The 21,227-nt window shown below is 36.1% G+C and overlaps 1 protein-coding gene across 3 annotated transcripts in view; it reads left to right on the forward strand.

The window, feature by feature from the left end:
• LOC149797036 (E3 ubiquitin-protein ligase MYCBP2-like) overlaps nt 1–21,227 on the forward strand; it is a 340,499-nt gene that overhangs the window by 206,573 nt on the left and 112,699 nt on the right. For all 3 annotated transcript variants that reach the window (XM_089961694.1, XM_089961696.1, XM_089961697.1), the window contains 6 exons: nt 4,661–4,777; nt 6,042–6,285; nt 8,240–8,376; nt 13,904–14,183; nt 15,036–15,095; nt 19,277–19,570. In XM_089961694.1, the coding sequence (XP_089817820.1) occupies nt 4,661–4,777; nt 6,042–6,285; nt 8,240–8,376; nt 13,904–14,183; nt 15,036–15,095; nt 19,277–19,570 (1,132 nt within the window). The remainder of the gene's footprint in view (nt 1–4,660; nt 4,778–6,041; nt 6,286–8,239; nt 8,377–13,903; nt 14,184–15,035; nt 15,096–19,276; nt 19,571–21,227) is intronic.

Consider the following 21,227-nt stretch of genomic DNA (forward strand, 5'->3'; position numbering starts at 1 on the left):
CCCTCCTTGATTTGTCTGCAGCATTTGACACAATAGACCATGATATATTACTTCACCGTCTCCAGCATGTATATGGCATTCATGATACAGCCTTACTGTGGTTCAAGTCCTACTTGGTCAGCAGGACACAAATTGTATCTGCAAATGGAATACACTCCAGCCCAGTTGATCTATGTTGTGGTGTTACACAGGGGTCTGTTCTTGGACCTGTTCTCTTCATTCTGTACACTCAGTCGCTCTCAAGTGTCATAGATCATCATCCAGTGTCTCACCAATTGTACACTGATGACACCCAAGTATACAAATATGGCCACCCAACTGAAGTTGATGCTACCATCCAATGTGTAGAGAGGTGCATTTCTGATGTGAAATCATGGATGACATGTAACAAGCTGCAGATGAATGACGATAAAACTGAGGCCATTTTGATCACAACACAAAGACTTTCTCATTCACATCCTTTATCTCAAACAATAAATATCAGCAACACCAACATTAAATTCACACAATCAGTACGAAACCTAGGTGTTACTCTGGACAGTACTCTAACATTGCACCAACATGTCATGAACATATGCAAGGCTGCATATGTTGAGCTGAGACGCATCAGCTCAATTCGCAAATATCTTTCAGTTGATGCCACTAAAACAATTGTGTGTTCATTAGTACTTTCAAGACTGGACTATTGTAAATCAATTATGTCTGGTTCATCTCAATATCTGCTCCAGAAACTTCGAAAAGTTCACAGCTGCTTGGATCATACTTAGAGTACCACGATCAGAGCACACCTCCCTGCTGCTCTGTACCCTACACTGGCTATCCATTCGATCCAGAATCAAACACAAAATTTGTTCTCTGTGCTAAGTTTCCCTGTTGGACTCTAGTCCAACATACCTATTCGACCTCACCCATGTGTACACACCAGCAAGACACTTACACTCCTCTTCTGACAATCGTATACTCATTATTCCCGCTATGAAAACAAAGTCATATAGACAGCATTCTTTTGCATACCAGGGCCCAGCAACATGGAATGAATTGCCCACTGAACTTAGACACAAAGACACAGTGATCACATTCAAGAGGGCTCTCAAAACTCACTTATTTTGACTGCAAGAACAAACTTAAAGACCTAAAAATGTTTCCTACCTGAAATATTATCAGCATGTTTTTTATTTTTTAATGTTTTTCTAATTTCATGGTGTTTGTTTTTTGTAATAATATTATTATATGTTTTTTATCTTATAGGTGTTGTCTAATGTTGTAAAGTGCTTAGAGCTTCTAAAGATTAGGCGCTATACAAAGTCCTCATTATTATTATTATTATTATTATTATTATTATAAATTGATTCCCCCATGTTATTATGACTTGGGTGTTTCTAGCAATTGCAGTGTCCTTCTCTCTGTCTTTCTATAAACTTCCCAGTATGTAATATGCAGGGATATAGTCTTCATTTCTGGAGCAACCTTGCAAACTGTTAATGGTATTAATATTAACACCCAAGCAGAAAAATACACTTTGAGACATGAACCAGTTGCATATATATGTGAACACACAGTATGGGTTCTCAAGTTGGAACTGCCATTTTTTATGTGTTCGAATGGTATGAAGAATCTGCAGCCACTGATAGATGGATTCAAATTGTGTGAATTCGACATTTGTGGTGTATTTCAGGAACACAATATACACATAAATCAGGAGGTTTACTGTACTTAGAATTTGCAGCATTTAAAATTTTCTATCTTAACATGGAAACAGAATAAATAAGGAGTGCTGCACCATAAGGTCCTTACATAAGTAGTACAGTAATTGAAAGTGCTGCACCCATAAAGTCATTGTATAACTAGTACAGTAATTGAAAGAGCTGTACCATAAGGTCCTTGCATAAGTAGTACAGTAATTGAAAGTGCTGCACCCATAAAGTCATTGTATAACTAGTACAGTAATTGAAAGAGCTGTACCATAAGGTCCTTGCATAAGTAGTACAGTAATTGAAAGTGCTGCACCCATAAAGTCCTTGCATAACTAGTACAGTAATTGAAAGAGCTGTACCATAAGGTCCTTGCATATGTAGTACAGTAATTGAAAGTGCTGCACCCATAAAGTCCTTGTATAAGTAGTACAGTAATTGAAAGTGCTTCACCATAAGGTCCTTGTATAAGTAGTACAGTAATTGAAAGTACTGCACCCATAAAGTCCTTGCATAACTAGTACAGTAATTGAAAGTGCTGCACCCATAAAATCCTTGCATATGTAGTACAGTAATTGAAAGGACTGCACCATAAGGTCCTTGCATATGTAGTACAGTAATTGAAAGTGCTGCACCCATAAAGTCCTTGCATATGTAGTACAGTAATTGAAAGTACTGCACCATAAGGTCCTTGTATATGTAGTACAGTAATTGAAAGTACTGCATCATAAAGTCCTTGCATATGTAGTACAGTAATTGAAAGTCCTGCACCATAAAGTCCTTGCATATGTAGTACAGTAATTGAAAGTACTGCACCATAAGGTCCTTGCATATGTAGTACAGTAATTGAAAGTATTGCACCATAAGGTCCTTGCATATGTAGTACAGTAATTGAAAGTACTGCACCATAAGGTCCTTGTATATGTAGTACAGTAATTGAAAGTACTGCATCATAAAGTCCTTGCATATGTAGTACAGTAATTGAAAGTACTGCACCATAAGGTCCTAGCAGAAGTACCACAGTAATTGAAAGTACTGCACCATAATGTCCTTGCACAAGTACCGCAGTAATTAAAAAGTTTTTTTTGCAGATGAGGATTTGCCCCTGAGTAAACTCAGATACTTTGGTAGTAATGGTGCTGCAGTAATGGTTGATCAGCCTAATGGAGTTGTTACAAGAATCAAGAATAAAAGTCCCATTATAAGTATACACTGCATGGCCCAGACCTGCCAACTCTTACGATTTTAAGTCTTATGAAAATTACCCTTAAAATACAGGCTTGTGGCATACTAGCAAAAATTGTGGAAAAATTATCGTTGCCAAAAATCAGGATAATTGGTTCATTCGTGTTTTATTTGGATACGGGTTTCATCTTAGAATTAGTGAAATTAGTCAGGGAACCAGACTAACTTTAAAGCAGCTCTCCAGATGCTTCAAACTGCACCTATTTGTTCATGCAAAGTGTCTGAATGATCAAACTGTTGGTTATAGAATTGTTTAAAATGGCGTCCAGAAAGTGATGCATGTTTAAGATGAAGGGGAAAATAAGCTTCTGGAAAAATGTAATAATCAACATAGAAGAATGAAAAAGAGTATTCAGATTCTTGTGAATAAAAGCTGGAAAGGACACAATTACATTTATTCAGCATCACGTGCCAATTTTAATTATGTGTCGCAGGAGATATGATTGCCGTTGTCATGTGAAATGGAAAAGAATTTCTAAGAATTATGTCAAGTTGAGGGATAACAATAAGCCATTGAGCTGCATAGGGTTTGAACTAGAGTTTGTGCATCTGTACTAGTGGTAAATAAAGTCTACATGTACTTTATAAACTTGTCAGTTGAACATAAAGATTATCGTCGATGCATCGACCTTTAATTATGTTTTTGAGCTTTACAATAGCAGTTATTGATATGTTGTTACACCTTGCTGAAAACTGGTCAGTCTTTTGGGAAAAAATCAGCTTTCTTACAGGGTTGGCAGGTCTGCATGGCCCATCATTTCAATTCATGTACATCTCAAGCTGCCAAGACGTTAGCCTACCTCAGAGGTTTTGAGAAAGCTTTGAAAGTATTTCGCTATTATTTTGGGGCTAGTAAACCTAGAATCAGATAATGTGAGCTTACTAAAAATCCAACAGTTACTGAATGATCCAAAAGTTCAAATCCAAACTATACTGGGATATGTTTGATTGCTTTTATGAAGTGGTGCACGCAGTGTACAGAACCTGGACACACTTTTACACAGAAAGCAATAGCCCAGTGCAGCCTGGACACACTTTTACACAGAAAGCAATAGCCCAGTGCAGCCTGGACACACTTTTACACAGAAAGCAATAGCCCAGTGCAGCCTGGACACACTTTTACACAGAAAGCAATAGCCCAGTGCAGGATCCCGCAGGAAACTTCCTCAGACAAGTATAAATGCATAATCTTTGGTTGTGCTGCCATCATGTTAGGAGTAGTTCATCCTTTCAGTAGAATTCAGGGTGACGTGAGTAAAAGTTTGATGCTCAACCATTTTCTCTTCTTCTAACCTAATATTAACGTGAGTGGATAATGTTTTTGATGGAGAAAGCAAATGTTTCAGAAAATTGTTTCTCCAATAATGTGCACTGGAACACATTACTATTAATCTCTCTCACCCTTCCCTGCATATGAAAGCATCCTGTTACAGGTTTTGCTCAAAAATTTAAAATGGTAAACACCAGTGATACCGGTGGTCATCTAGCTTAAGGCAAGGGAAGTAAATCAGTAAGATTTACTTCCCTTCATCTATGTGATATATTGACAAAAAGACTTTTTTTCATGTTTCATGGAGGGCTGGATTTGGAAGTAGAAGTGGTTATTCCTTAATGTTAATCGGATTAGGTAAGTATTATTAGAGAAACATAATTTAATCAGAAATGTTCTTCTGTAAATGACTCAAATACATATGGATATACCCATCCATCTATTTCATTTTCAGATGAGAAAGTTTATAGGGAAGTACAGTGCAGGCTTGCGTATTAGGACCAATCCTTCACTGCAGAGTGAACAAATAGGAGTGATCAAACCTGAGGGAATTCTCTCCTTTGTAGATGAGGTAACCGTCAAATGTTATTATACCAGGTTTTTTCAAACAGGATATTTCAGATTGACTTTTTTATGTGGAGATTGTCTTTTTTATGGAGGTATCAGTTTCTGTGGAAAAATCAAGTTTATAATATTTAACATACGAAGAAAAGAAAGCATTCAAGACATCCACAAACTTAAATATCAATAAAGATGTAACTTTTTACAAATCCTAGAAATTCATACCCATGAAAATAACAGAATCTTAGTATTTTGTTTCAGTTTAAGTAGCACATTTTTTATCACATATGGCAGTCACATGGTGATTCTGAAAATCATACACTTGGAGTATTCTGAAGTATTAGTGTGGATTTGATTGGGAGCACCAATGCTTAATTTCCATAGAGAGGGAAGAACACGCTTTCAGGTACTGAATCTGTGGTATAGTTTGACTTAGACTTTCAGTAGCAAAGTTAAAGATGCCTTTTTTATATCCAGTGTTTATTCAGAGTGGTGTATATATATATATACATATACATACACACACATACACACACTGATTTCATTACTGGTGAAAAGTAATCTCAGTATTGCATAGTTGACAGGTCATGTTCATGGACTCAACAACTAGTCCAGAATTATACTGATTAGTATGCTTTTAATGTTTGCTTTTCTGTTGATGTACATTCAGTGTAGGGTGCCATGGACTTGCAAGTATTTGCAAGGTGTGCAACCAACCACCAGTGGAATAGGAGAAATTAAATGATGACAAGAGAGTGAGAGTGAGTGCAATGCAGAAAAGAGAAGCAACTTAGAATGTTCTAGAAACGATCGGAAAATGGACACAATTGGCTTAAATATGACCTTGGAGAACCATTGATGTTATGTACTATCTATATCGAGTTTTCAGAGAAATAAGTGCATGGGGTCTCTGTGAAATATGGTTGTTATTGTTTTGATTTGATGTTAATGAACAATAAATATGAACTGAACTGGCTTCTGTTTGATTTTAGCAGAATCATTGAAATTCAGGCAGGATCAGCAAAAAATATTATTTTATTGATTCTGTGAAATGATGGAAAAAATCATAATTATGTGCCCTGATATATATATATATATATATATATATATATATATATATATATATATATATATATATATATATATATATATGGATGACAAAGTCAAAATTTGAGAGGCTCTTGTCAGGCATTTGTTCTCAAACATTAATATGACAGCCAGATATTTGTAAAATTTAATATAAAAACATGTACCCCCCTCCTTTCTGTCTTAAGATTCACAATGATGATGGTGTATGGCTGCGTTTGAGTGCAGATAGCATCAAGGAATGGTGCAACAATGGCTACAGTGAGGCATGGTGCTTGCAGTATAATCAGCATTTGGGTAAAACCCTTCTGGTGCCCCTGGAGGAACCCAAGTCAATCATTGATGAGATAATTAATGAAACCATCCGCAAATTGCCACAGTACCTATCTGAGTCATCCCAGCAGCCTGCTCAGCTATCACAAACAACTTTAGGTATGTGATTCTCAATAATTCTTGCCAAGCACATAGGAAGTTGTTAGTTTTATCTTTTTTCTTTGGACAATGACCAGATGTGTATGTGTTTATTTTTACAGCTAAATAGGATGCCTAAAAATGCACCAAATTAATTTAAAAAATTACATTGCATACAAGAGTAATTGACTAATATATGTACACATTATGCATTCTCTTATAAGATTCTGCAGAGTAGGCATGGATTTTGGTTCCAGATAGATTTTTCTATTTTTCGTGTTACCTTATAGTTATAAACGAAAGAATAAAGTAAATGGCAATATCTCTGATATCATGTAAGAAAAAAGAACAAGTTTTCATTACCTCTTCATTTGTCTGTAATGATCTTAAGAAATATTGTACATCTTGTTGCAACTCTAGAGTCTTAAAACTCTTCATTTGTCTGTATTGATCTTAAGAAATATTGTACGTCTTGTTGCAACTCTAGAGTCTTAAAACTATGTAACAGGCAAGAGCAAAACTATAATTGAAAATTTATTTCCCTAAATTACAAGTCAAAGAATTAAAAATAAATTACAGAATTGTGAATTAAATCCTAAAATCCTAAATATTTTATCAATTACAGTAGTTCAGAGTAATCTGAATAAGTTCCAAAGGTATTCCAAATGATGTCACTATTGTACAGATGTGTCAATAGTAATGAAGAAATCACTGATATAATCCCAAGATATCTTTAGATGAATTCACAGTAATTCCAATACTGCTATTAATCCATGTATTAGAATGAAATTCACAGTTATTCCGTTCAGCTATTACTATATCCAAATGGTCTTTAAATTAATGTTTGACCATTGCAATGATTATATTAAATAGATGAATCAATCCTCTCTTAATAACTTCCAATACTGTGTAATAAATCACTTATATAGAAAGATAAAATGCAGTTTTAGTTTTAACTGAATCATTCGAAATATTCTATCAGTACACAAGAGTCACATGATTTAAACTAACTAATCAGGAATTAGGTCAGTTGTCTTTTTAGGAAACTCTTGACCTCCATTCACAAGAACTCATGTCTTTGTTGGTACTTTAATTATTAATTCTACTCAGTCTTGAAACGTATGAGTGAAACAACATGCTTACTATATATAATGCATTGTAAAAGTGCAGACTATGATAATAGAACATTGGCATTAAGAATGTCATTAACTAAATGACCCTTACATAAACTATTATGATGAAAAAATATAGATATACATAATAATCTTTTTTATATTAAGCACATCAAATTGCATCATCTTGGCAAGTGATAGTTATAGTGGTAATGTGCACTATTTCAGATTCCTGGCTGATAGTTATTGAAAGTCATGTATCGTCAATATTATTTGCTGTTTTCAATAAAATCCTATGAGTCATGTGTTTAAAGTTTGTATCTAGATAGGATATGTCTTACATGTGTTGACTGCTAAGCAGCAGGCATGGACTGATGCATCCTCCCACATGTCATAAGAGGCAGCAAATGGAGGCATGAGCTATGGCGGCTCATTGTTATGACTCGTGGCTTAAAGGTTGTGGGTTAGAATCCTACCATTGGATCAGTCTGGGTTGGCTGCTTTGTGGTGTCCTTGCTTTATGCCAAATGCATGTGCACTAAATAACCTATTTTTGCTGCTGTTCTATAAAACACCAATCCAGACCAAATCAAACCAACCAAACCAAACCAAAAGCACCATTTGCAAGGCATGACATCGTGTTCCACATAAAGTAGGTTTGTAAGTTTATTCATATGAGATATAATTGAGAATTTTTCTTTTCAGTACAGTTAACTAAATTTTATATTTATAGACTTATCAAAATTTTATGAACTATTCAGCACTTCAGTCTAATCATTGATTTCATTCAGGGATTAGCCCTTTTAAATATTATTCCCAGGCTGACATGAACTAACATTATGATATATTTTAACCCTTCACAGAAGTAAAACGAGGCCCAGGAACTTACGAGGTTGTGAAATGTGGGTCATTTGGACACAACATCCGCAGTCGACCAAACCTGAAAGCCACACCTATAGGCCGGCTTACAATGGGAAGTCAGGTCAATGTTGTTGAAGATGTAAGTATATTTGAAGTCATGTTGTGCTTCTTTATGAAAGTGAAAACAAGAAATTGTAACATGTTCCTATGCAATGCTTGGAGAAAAAGAGGTATTTATCATGTACAATAACTTCTTTTGGAGGTTTGTGTCACCAGTAGTGTTGCTCAGTATGATGTAACAGGAGTGTGCAGTCAGTGGTTCCTACTCACTGGTTCTTGAGGGTCGGTGGTTTTTTCCTGGGATTTCCTGGGTTCTTCCTCCACCATTAATACTGGCTGCCTTGTATAGCCTATCGTGTGCTGAAAAATGGCATTAAACCCTACAACAACAACCTACTCACTGGGTGACCTCTCTTGTGTAGGATAAAACCACTGCCACAGTAATGTTAATATGGTGATCAAATGCCACCTAGATAAAGCAACAGAATCACATTACATTTATGTCACATTTGCCATAATGTTTTCTCAAAAGTGACTTGAGTATGGAATGGGAGATTTTGACATGTAGGAGGGAAAAGTTTGTAATTACTGACTTGCAATGATAGAGCACACAGGGCTAACATTGTTATAAGGAAGTATGCTGCACAGTATAACGATGACCTGACCATGAAGAGCATCTGTGCCACCAAATACATTTTGGTTCTAAAGTAGTGCATTTGTTCCACTCTGTATCTTTCAAGAGTCTATTTGGGTTGACTAACAAGGCCATGTAAGCTTGTAAAGGCCATGTCAGTATGTAAGCTTGTAAGGGCCATGTCAGCATGTAAGCTTGTGAAGGCCATGTCAGCATGTAAGCTTGTAAAGGCCTTGTCAACATGTAAGCTTGTAAAGGCCTTGTCAACATGTAAGCTTGTCATGGCCATGTCAACATGTGAGCTTGTCATGGCCAGGTCAACATGTAAGCTTGTAAAGGCCTTGTCAACATGTAAGCTTGTAAGGGCCATGTCAACATGTAAGCTTGTAAGGACCATGTCAACATGTGAGCTTGTAAAGGCCATGTCAACATGTAAGCTTGTAAGGGCCATGTCAACATGTAAGCTTGTAAGGACCATGTCAACATCTAAACTTGTAAGTGCCATGTCAACATGTAAGCTTGTAAAGGCCATGTCAACATGTGAGCTTGTAAAGGCCATGTCAACATGTAAGCTTGTAAAAGGGTGATCACATAATAGGATGCTAATTTATTCCCTGGAGTGTAAATCTGTAATTTTTGGGACAAACTCCACACTGCTTTTATGTTTAATTTTCTGGATAAATTTTGCACTCTTTTTACGTGGGCTATGCCATGACCAACTAAAAGACCAAACACTTCTGCTAGATATTTTGATGCTGGATTGGTAATGAATCCCACCTCTGAAATGATAGGGTGCAAGGGGGTGTTCATCTTATGTACCTTGCAGAGTCCATAAAACTTAGGTACCTCCTTACTAGTGGGATAAATCTGGTTGTACAGATCTTTATTGATCTTCTTATCTTTCTTGTGTCTTTAGAGTATCAATGACTTACTTTTATATTTACTAGTGGGATTTTTTTTAAACTTCACATATGTTTTCTCATCCTTAATTTTTGGGACAAACTCCACACTGTTTTTGTTTATGTGAGAAGTAACATGACCAACTAGAGGACCAACACTTCTATTAGGCACTTCAGTGCAGGATAGGAAATAGAAGCAACACCCAATACAATAGGATGCAAGGGTGTGTTTGTCTTGCATACCTTAGGAAGTCAGTACAACTTGGCTACCTCCTCACTAGTAGGATGTATATGTTGTACAAAGCTTTATTGATCTTATCATTTTCTCATGTCTTTAGAGTGTCATTGAACTTACTTTTGTACTTAACATTGGGACCTTTTTTAATTGCACATCTGTCTTTGCATCCGTCATCAGTGCTCTAATTTTTGAGTCGTCATCTCTCCTATTCATAACCATGGTTGCTCTCCCTTTTCCACTGGGAGTATCAGAAACAAATCTCTTTTGAGTCTCATGAGTGCTTACTTTTTTTGCTGTTGTTATTCTAGGGTTTAACGCCATTTTTTAGCACAAGATAGGCTATACATTGCGGCCAGTTTAAGTGGTGGAGGGAAAACCCCGGAAAGAACCACCAACCTACAAGAAGCTACTGGCAAGCTTTCTCACATACCCACATTGGCCAAGCCCAAAACTCAAACCTACACAGGCAGAGGTGAGATGGCAGTGATCCATAATGATGAGCGCTTTAGACCACTTGGGGCCCCTCCTTTTTTGTTAGCTGATATTGTTTTCTTTTTTATTCTGAACTTAAGGCATTGACTACATCATTTTCTACGCTCTGAACTTCTTCAAGATTAGACATATGATAGCCTGCTAATTTAGTGGACATCAAAAAATTTTTCTAACTGGAATGTATTACGGTGTAATAAAAATATTAAATCCCTTCTTTAAGATACTGATTTCCATTTCTTATAAAACTGTCTGAAACATTGACAACCCATCTATTTTGATCTATTTCACTAATAAAGTTAGACTTATTCATAATGGATCATTCAAGTTTCTTTCTTTTTTCCAGTGTGTTAAATTTCTCCCATTGTTTAGATTTAATATCATTGAAAGCTGTGTCCTGCATATGCATCAGGGACATCCCTGCTCTGTAACAAAGTCTGGTAACAAGCTTTTCATTTCTGCAACAAGTTCATGATGTCCTTTGATTAAAAAGTTTAAGCTGAGCGGTATTTACAATCCTTGCTACTGTTCTTTGTTCCGGACAACATGATTGAATACAGGTAGTATTCCAGATTAGAAATTCTGCCACTGTACAGAAAGATTTTGTCATGTAATCAACATATTCGTAATCATGTGACTCCAATCTAGACTTTATTCCACTGATGAAGGCCTTGTGGTAAGGTCGAAAGCTAAGGAGTCTTGAATTTGTTTGCTACAGAAATGTATATATTCTTTTGTCATTAACTATAAATTGCTCTAGCAGGTAACAGTATTCATTTTAGAATATAAATGGTGTCATGTATAAAAACCATAATTCTGATCCAGTTTTAATCAAAATTGGAATAAGGGCTTATATTATCAAGATCTTGGACAATATCAAAATAATCAAAATCCACACAATTAATTAGGTATCTTGCATCCAGTTGGCTGATTGCTGCTCTTGAAGCCCTATATTGGATCTCATTTTGATCAGAGTACAAATAAAGGCTCTATTGATCACACAGCTTTGAATCTTACTACCCGAGTTTGTTACCTCTCTATACCTAAAGACTATATTTCTTATCTATCAAACTTGGTAAGTGGGTTTATATGATCCAGATCATGAATGGCTTGAGTAAAATGAGCAAGATACTTAGCGTATTAATTATACCATTATCTTTTGAAAAACCTTTTATCAGGATATAATATGAAAATGAATATAGTATAAAGTTTGGAAGATAATTTTACATAGGCTGTATTACTACAAAACTTCAAAAAGGCTGATTAGTGAAATGGTCAGCTGTTAAGCTATGTAAGCTATATGAGCAATATCAGGCCCACTTTGGCATCTTGTATGTGCTACATTGGTATTCTATGTCCCTGGATATTAGCACAGGATGGTTTAGTAAGTTTCAGACAATCTACATTTCACCTGCCTAGATTAGCTGGCAATTTATACAAGTCAGGATTTTTACAATGTTGAACATTGGCAGTCATTTTGTATTGTATTATGAAATATTTGCAAGTGCAGTTCATAAAGAATTCAGCAACATCAGTAAATTTTGTACAGCTTACTGAATCTTATTTGATGTCATGGAACCTGTGTTTCTGACAGAGATACTGGCATATTTGAGATATCCATTGATGTTTTTTTTTTGTACAAGCAGTAGTCTGCCCACCAGATATGTAAAACAGTATGTGTCAGGTGAGGGGGAGTTATGTACATGACCTTGGGTGACTGGGTTTAATAGAATCTGTGCTGGGGTTTGCACTGAAACAAGGAAATCCCAGTCAAGGGGTTACATTATTTGTTTCCCTATGAGACTTGCCAAGTGTTGAGACATGTAATGTAACCCTGTGACTGAGATTTCTTTGTCTCGATGCAAACCCCAACATAGATTGTTTTTCTCACCCAATAATTTCCTTTAAAGTGAAAAGAATTCATCACTTTTGCAATATAGTTCATATACAAATGTTTATGTGTGGCTCATTAATACAAATATGTTAATGAGGGCTGTGGCATGACCATTCCATCCCAACTACACAATTTGTACGCATGACCAATACAATAACAACATAACACGTTTGATAGTATTGAGGTATTATCACATTTAATATATGAATGTTATATGAAATTAATAATAAACAATTAATATTTATTAGAAGAAAATGTTTCTTTTTCATCAGTTCCGATTTAGAAAAGTTATATTGTAAATAATGAAACAATAATGGGTACACAGCTCTATAGCCATAACGAAGAGTTACATGAGCATGAGTGACTGTGATTGGATTATTCATAGGTAATTAGAGATCTCTGTCACTATCGTATATAACTCTCCTTTTCTTTGGAAGAGGTGAAACTGTTTGTGACATAGGGGTGTTGTAATTAATATTGATTGTAAAATTACCCCAGTGTATGAAACACTCTCCAAATACAGACCCAAGCAGATAATCATGTACTGAACTTATCAAGTTCATGGTTTCTTGGAAAATTGATATTTTCTGTCTTGGAAATATGGCAGGTGTTGCTATCAGTAGTGGAAGTATATGCTACAGGAAAATCTGCTTGTGGAATAACATGTGGATAGACAAAAGATTCCTTCTGAGTGCGTTATTTGTCATTAATGGTTGCAGGTACATGTTTGATTCAACTGGGGCACAAAGGGGTAAACATATACAATTTTTCCTCTCCTACCTTTACGAGTCAAGATGTTCCCTAGCTTGTAGTCTATTCTCTTTTTGTTTTATCTTGGTTTTTTTAAAAGTCTTATTTTTGTAAGTTATTTCTTTCTCTCCAAAAAAACCAATTTTGTTAAATATCCGTAAGTGTCAGCAGTTGTTTGATCGGAAAACAACTCCATCATGCCAAGCAGAAGACAACAATGCTTGTGTCCCTTGATAAAGTAGTCCTTTGCACATGGACACCTTGACTAAAATGACTGGTCTGAGATGACCAGACTGAGATAGGAAAAATAAGGTTAGCAAAACAGATAGATTTCTCTGTTGCATGGGTGAGAAAAGTAGCTCCCTCAATTTGCCCTAGGCTTCCCCTCCCAATGTTTGCCCCACGTTTTTTATGGGCTTAGTAATAAGTTTCTTAGAAATATTTGATAATGTAGGGAGAAAAAAAAAATCAGTCTGCAGTTTCATCGGTCCAGCTTGGTTTATTCCAACAGCCATTTTGCACTTTTCCTGTAAATTGCATATATGTTAACAAAATGTGCCATTTCCAAACTTTTGCAACATCAGTTTTGTTGCCTTCACTCAATCATGCTCTTTAGGTCTGCAGTTTCCTGGGTCCAACTTTATTTAAGTTCATATAACCATTAATCCTTATCAGTCTAGTCTTAACTTTGAATCCTATTAGGCTGCAAATCAGGAGGGAGTCTGGGTCAAGCTGGACCAAGAGAGCATTGAACAGTATTGTCAAAACAAGGATGGGGAGGCATGGACATTGGCCAGCAGTCAGGATGGCACGTCGTATCTCCAGCATGAGTCCGAGATCACACCCATGGCAACCCATGGAACTAAGGATCCATTCTCATTCAGCACACTCCCCCCTACTTATCAGCATACTGGATTCAATTTTGGATCTACACACCACACTAGCAGCTTTCCACTCTTTGGCCAGATGCCCGGTCAACATGGTATGTACTTGATTTCTTTACCGGAATGTTATGATTTCATCATTGTTTTAAATTGCTCGTTGGTTAACTGGGGAGCATGAAGATCCCATGTGAGCCAAAGGTCTTATGATTAGAGGTAAAGTTCATGATGTGATGACTCAAGTAAGAGACTTCAATTAAAGGTAAAGAGTCTAACATGACTTTGTTGTACCTTGTCAATATCTATGAAGAGGGCACCCAGGCAAATATTACCCATGTCTCTCTGTCCCATTGTGTCCATCATGGAGGGGGCAAATATCATTACTGTCTTGTCCCATTGTGTCCATCATGGAGGGGGCAAATATTATTACCCATGTCCCTCTGTGCCAATGTGTCCATCATGGAGGGTGCAAATATCATTACTGTCTTTGTCCCATTGTGTCCATCATGGAGGGGGCAAATATTATTACCCATGTCCCTCTGTGCCAATGTGTCCATCATGGAGGGTGCAGATATCATTACTGTCTTTGTCCCATTGTGTCCATCATGGAGGGGGCAAATATTATTACCCATGTCCCTCTGTCCCAATGTGTCCATCATGGAGGGGGCAAATATCATTACCTATGTGTCTTTGTCCCATCATGTCTGTCACAAATTTCAAAGGGAAGCTTTCAGTTAAAGGCAGGACTCTAACATGACTTTTTTTTATGCCCCTGCCATATGTATGGAGGGTGAATATATTGCCCATGTCTCTCTGTTCAATCATGTCCATCACAAATTTGGCAGATTGTGGTCTGAACTGTTCACAGTTTGATGACTGTTGTAAATGTATGAGAATGACATTATATATTTTATTTTCATTCTGCAATGTTAAACTCCTTTCTCATTTTACAGATGTATTTGTTGGTAGAAGGAGCAGTCAACCATCTGGTACATTCTCATATGGCTTCCAAGGTATATAAATCAGAATGTTATAAGCATAAATCTTCCTCACTTTTTCTTTCTTTCTCTTTATATCTATTTCTGTCTCTCTGCCACCCCACTCTGGGTGACTTAAATAATTCTTATGATTTGCCTATTGACGTGCCAGCACACCTCTACTAATTTTATGTGATATAAAAATGTTCTTCACTATTTATCGTCGATCATTATTTTTGGGGTGACTGTAAGGTTTTATTGTGAACCTGGATTCGTTTTCCTTCAGGAAGAAATCTCAGACTTGGATCAAATAATAATTTAAAAGTTTAAATAGAAATGGAATGGAATGCAATAAGAGTACTTGTATTTTTATTTCAGTTTGAATCATACAATTGACACCAACACTGTGCATGATTAAAGATAAATATTTTTCAACTGGTCATCCAATTTTGTTACAGAATGGCATCTCTTTACTTGCTACAAGTGTACAGAGGACCAGACTTTGTCATTAGGATCATATGCTTATTGAAGCCTAGCATAAATAACAGGCAGCTGAGATTTTTTCAATCAGTAAAGAATTTTTTTTCAAGAGTTTTCTTTGTTTTTGATGAAACTTTCCAAGTCTGGACATGTGGCCATTACTAATAATGTAAGTCTGGACATGTGGCCATTACTAATAATGTAAGTCTGGACATGTGGCCATTACTAATAATGTAAGTCTGGACATGTGGCCATTACTAATAATGTAAGTCTGGACATGTGGCCATTACTAATAACATAAGTAACTTGGTGTCTAAGTATAGTGGTAACAGCTTTAACAAGTGGTAAAACCACACTTGATAGCAGGTTGGTAATTGTAACAATACCATATTTAAAAAATGGAAACCTTCATGGTTAATTTTTCGAAAACTGATATGATCAGACACACTACTTGCCTAACAACTAAATATTATGAAATCAAATATTGCCAAGTTGCAACAACAAAGGGGCAAAGGCCTACATGTACCTTATGTACTCTCTTATGATTCCATCTGCAAACTGCACTGACCCAGATCTGCTGTCACATAATGTGTTGGCAGATCTGGGTATGTGCAGTTTCTTAGGAGTAATCAGTAGAACAAACAACATGGACCCTAATCTGCAGGTGCATTATGTAACAGCAGATCAGGATATTTTTTGTATGCAGTTTGACTTGATTTATGAGTAAGTATATATTGTTGTTGTTGTTGTAGGGTTTAACGCCATTTTTCAGCACATGATAGGCTATACATGGCGACCAGTATTAATGGTGGAGAAAGAACATTTTCATTACTTGCAACAGTGAATAAATTTAAGAAATGATAAAGTACAGTAAAAGCAGTCTTGAGAGACAACCTGTATTGCAAGACAAGATACTTAATGCACAGATATGTTGATTATATAGTGCTATGACCAGGCAGGAGGAGTGGCTTTTTAAGGCAGGTTCTGCTGTGCATTCTTTTCATTTACAATCCACAAAGATACAAGGCTCATTATGCTTATACCCAAGACACCAACATCAGCACAAGTTCATTGTGTCTTTAATAGATAATATATTTGTTTAAAACCAGATATATGATATGTTTCATTCTGTGCCATTTATTGATACAAAAGTTTCTGGTACTGACATAACATTACATGTCTTTACATATCAGCTAAACACAGCAGTGTAATATCTCCTTTATTGTTCTGTTCATAACAAAAACAACCAATATATTGATAGATATATTTCCTAGTTGCAAAGATCTCTTAATGACCTCCACATGTACGTATTCATACATAGCTGTAAATGTTATTTATCTGTGGTTACATTATTTTAGGATTATTTTTGGCACTGAATTAAGACACATCATTATCAATGCTGAAATGACCAACATGTATGCATGTTTGTGTATGTTGTCAATGGAATTATTATGGATTAACTGCTGTGGATGCAATTAGCTGGTGAGTATGTGTGTTGATACATTAACTATTCATGCTGTACTACAAAAAATATCTAATAGCCTATCACAAGTGGTCCTTCTAAACTGAAACCAGGCCATTCTCATATTCTAAGTAATTTGTGTGTCAGGCATGTCAAAATTTAAAAAAAGTGTTATCTAATTTGCCAAACAAAACCTGTAGACAAAATGTGGCAGAGAACCATGTCTGATAAATACATTTATAGCATGACATGTTATACATTTATATACCAGCAAATATCTTGCTGCTGAAAATCAAACATTGAAAATGCAGTCACTATATTTCAATATTTCTTAATATGCATTGGTTTTGTATCTTGGCCATCGTGGTGATCAGTATTACATTCTGAAATGTATACAATGGATTAAGAGATTGAAATAACAAAGTTAAATATGTAAATTGAACATCATATATTATATTGTTTATTTCTTCAAATGATATCCAGTCAAACCTAATGAACTCCATTTTAATAGTCATAATATTTTGGCAAAATTTACACTTATAAACATGCATTGGAATGGGACTCTATATTGGAGATTTGCTTGTATACTTTTCATAATCCTGCAAGAATTTACACAGTACCATCCATGCTCATTTACAAGTTGAGTCAAACTGCAAACAACATAGTCCTTAAGCTGCTGCCACATAACAAGCTGCAAAGATGGGGCCTATGCTGTTTGCTCTACTTATTACACATAACAAGCTACAAGGACGAGGCCTATGTTGTTTGTTCTACTTATTACACATGACAAGCTACAAGGATGAGGCCATATTGTTTGTTCTACTTATTACACATAACAAGCTGCAAGGATGGGCCTATGCTGTTTGTTCTACTTAGTACATATAACAAGCTACAAGGATGAGGCCCATGTTGTTTGTTCTTTTTATTACACAAGCTGCAACGATGGGGCCCATGTTGTTTGCTCTACTTATTACACATAACAAGCTGCAAGGACGAGGCCTATGTTGTTTGTTCTACTTATTACACATAACAATCAGCAAGGATGGGGCCCATGCTGTTTGTTCTACTTATTACACATAACAAGCTACAAGGATGAGGCCTATGTTGTTTGTTCTACTTATTACACATAACAAGCTGCAAGGATGGGGCCCATGCTGTTTGTTCTACTTATTACACATAACAATCAGCAACGATGGGGCCCATGTTGTTTGTTCTACTTATTACACATAACAAGCTGCAAGGACGAGGCCTATGTTGTTTGTTCTACTTATTACACATAACAAGCTACAAGGATGGGGCCCATGCTGTTTGTTCTACTTATTACACATAACAAGCTACAAGGATGAGGCCTATGTTGTTTGTTCTACTTATTACACATAACAAGCTGCAAGGATGGGGCCTGTGTTTGTTCTACTTATTACACATAACAAGCTGCAAGGACGAGGCCTATGTTGTTTGTTCTACTTATTACACATAACAAGCTGCAAGGATGAGGCCCATGCTGTTTGTTCTACTTATTACACATAACAAGCTACAAGGATGAGGCCTATGTTGTTTGTTCTACTTATTACACATAACAAGCTGCAAGGATGGGGCCCATGCTGTTTGTTCTACTTATTACACATAACAAGCTACAAGGATGAGGCCTATGTTGTTTGTTCTACTTATTACACATAACAAGCTGCAAGGATAGGGCCCATGTTGTTTGTTCTACCTATTACACATAACAATCTGCAAGGACGAGGTCTATGTTGTTTGTTGTACTTATTACACATAACAATCAGCAAGGATGGGGCCTGTGTTTGTTCTACTTATTACATATAACAAGCTGCAAGGACAGAGCCTAATTTTTTTGTTCTACTTATTACACATAACAATCAGCAAGGATGGGGCCTGTGTTTGTTCTACTTATTACATATAACAAGCTGCAAGGACAGGGCCTAATTTTTTTGTTCTACTTATTACACATAACAAGCTGCAAGGACAGGGCCTATGTTTTTTGTTCTACTTATTACACATAACAAGCTGCAAGGATGGGGCCTATGTTGTTTGTTCTATTTATTACACGTAACAAGCTGCATAGACCCAGACCTGCTTGATCATTTTGTAATGACAGATTTGGGTCCATGCAGTTTGCAGTTGGACTGCTTAAAAGCAAGTATACACAACACAGTACATGTGAAATCTTAAGTTGTGTGCCTGATTTTTATGCCACTGGTCAAGACCTTTTTTCTTCAAAGGTTGTACTGTATTGTCATTCTCCATTTTTTTACAGGAGGAAGCAATACTGTTCCTTCATTTGGTCAGGTTCCCCCAAGTTTTGGGTTTGGTCAGAGTTTTGACTCGGGGAGCCATCATCATCGTGAGATACAGCGAAACTACTCCTTGCCTGCCCAGCAAAACCTTCACACCCGGTCATCCCCATTGTCCTTCTCCCCTCGCACAGTGTCACCTGTGGCTGCCACACGCTCCCCTACCCCTGGTTCACCTAAGTTCTCCAGGAAAGAGGCTCCAGTACTACCATCAGACCTACAGGGGGTTTCTGTCAAGGAATTGGTGAAAGCTTTGGGTGAGATAAGATATACAATTTCTTTAACTCTTTTAACAAATTTTCTCAGAAAAATGCATGAGTAAAGTCTTCACATTTACTACAGGCTGAATAGGCAGGCCATATTGTATGAACGTAATTGAAAAGTTATTATGTCATGGTTCCTTTAAATTAGAGTGCACACTATTTTATATAGACAAATCCAAGAGTCCAAAATTTTTGTGTTTATGCAAATATAGATGTTTTATACACCTGTAATAAGGCAGAATATATCATGGTATGAGGTTATCTGTACAGTAACTTGAGTTCAACATTCTCTACCATTACCAAAGTTTGTAAATGACAGATGGAACAAGGGAGAAAAAACTATCAATTTTGGGCTCAAAAGGTAAAAATTCCAGGTTATAGGAAGTAAAAGAAGGTAAATGTTTTCACATGATTTCTTGACTTTTGTAGAAGATATAACCAAACCCATTGACTTTGGACTTGAATTGCAAAAGGTCAAGGTCACACAGACTTGAAGAAGAAACATGTCTTCTACATGATATATTGAGCTCTTTATCTCCCACTTTCAACAAACCTTTTGGATAACTTCCATCAGAGACAAAAACACACCAAGAAAGACACACAAAATTTTGGGGTCAGTAGGTCATTGGTCAAGGTCACCAAGACGGTAAAAAGAAAATTGATTTTGTAAAATAACTTGAGTTCTGTGACTTTCACCATTACCAGATTTTATGGATGACTTGAATTTAGACAAGGTAGACACCTATTGATAAGGCAGATCATATCATTTTGTATTGCTAGGCAATGTTGTTTAGTGACAGTGACAAAGTACAGTGACAAAGTACACAAGTTAAATGGGTGCTACAGTTTTTCATTTCTGAGTATCATACCAGTGAAAGAGGGTGTTACAAAAAAACGATGTATAATAATAATATTTCAAACATGGCAGTCATATAATGTACCATTTATGTGGCGCTTTATTTTGCTATGAAAAATTGAGCAAATATATTTGAAGTTTAAAAATGGCAACATACCCAGTACAGTTATCATCAGGGTTTTTGGGTTGTTGTAAAATTCTGTACACATTCTTTTCATACTGGGGATGCTACCCTTAATTAAGATCTGAATAGCTTGGCTTAGATAAGTTTAAAGTGCTAATGGATGGGTCATTTACTACCAGTGATTATGAGTGTTTGAAAGGTGTACATTTCGATCCCACTATAACATGCTTCACAATAACACGGATTTAGTAGTAACGCTGTTGTGGTGTGGTTCCCAAAATTTCATATATTCATTCGCACATGAAACTTTTTTTTCTTCTTCAAAGTATGTGAAAGAGTGTAAAATAAAACGTATTACCATTTTGGGGAAGAGATTGTGTATGAATTCAAATGTAGTACAATTGTGGTTTGGTTCCTGAAATTTTAAACACATGTACATGTATTTTTATTGTACCCTGAAAAATATTTAAAAAATTTAAGTACGTGAAATAGTGTATAAAAACATTTATTATCATTTTGGGGAAGAGATCATGTATGAATTCAAATATAATACGATTGTGGCATGTTACTGGAATTTTAAATACATGTCCATGTATTTTTCTCATACCTGGAAAAAATAATCTGTTTGAAGTACGAGAAATAGTGTGTAGAATGTTTATTATCGTTTGGGG

Source organism: Sinohyriopsis cumingii, chromosome 6 (assembly GCF_028554795.1).
Source record: "Sinohyriopsis cumingii isolate HCF-2022 chromosome 6, ASM2855479v2, whole genome shotgun sequence".
NCBI classification, from domain to species: Eukaryota; Metazoa; Mollusca; class Bivalvia; order Unionida; family Unionidae; genus Sinohyriopsis; species Sinohyriopsis cumingii.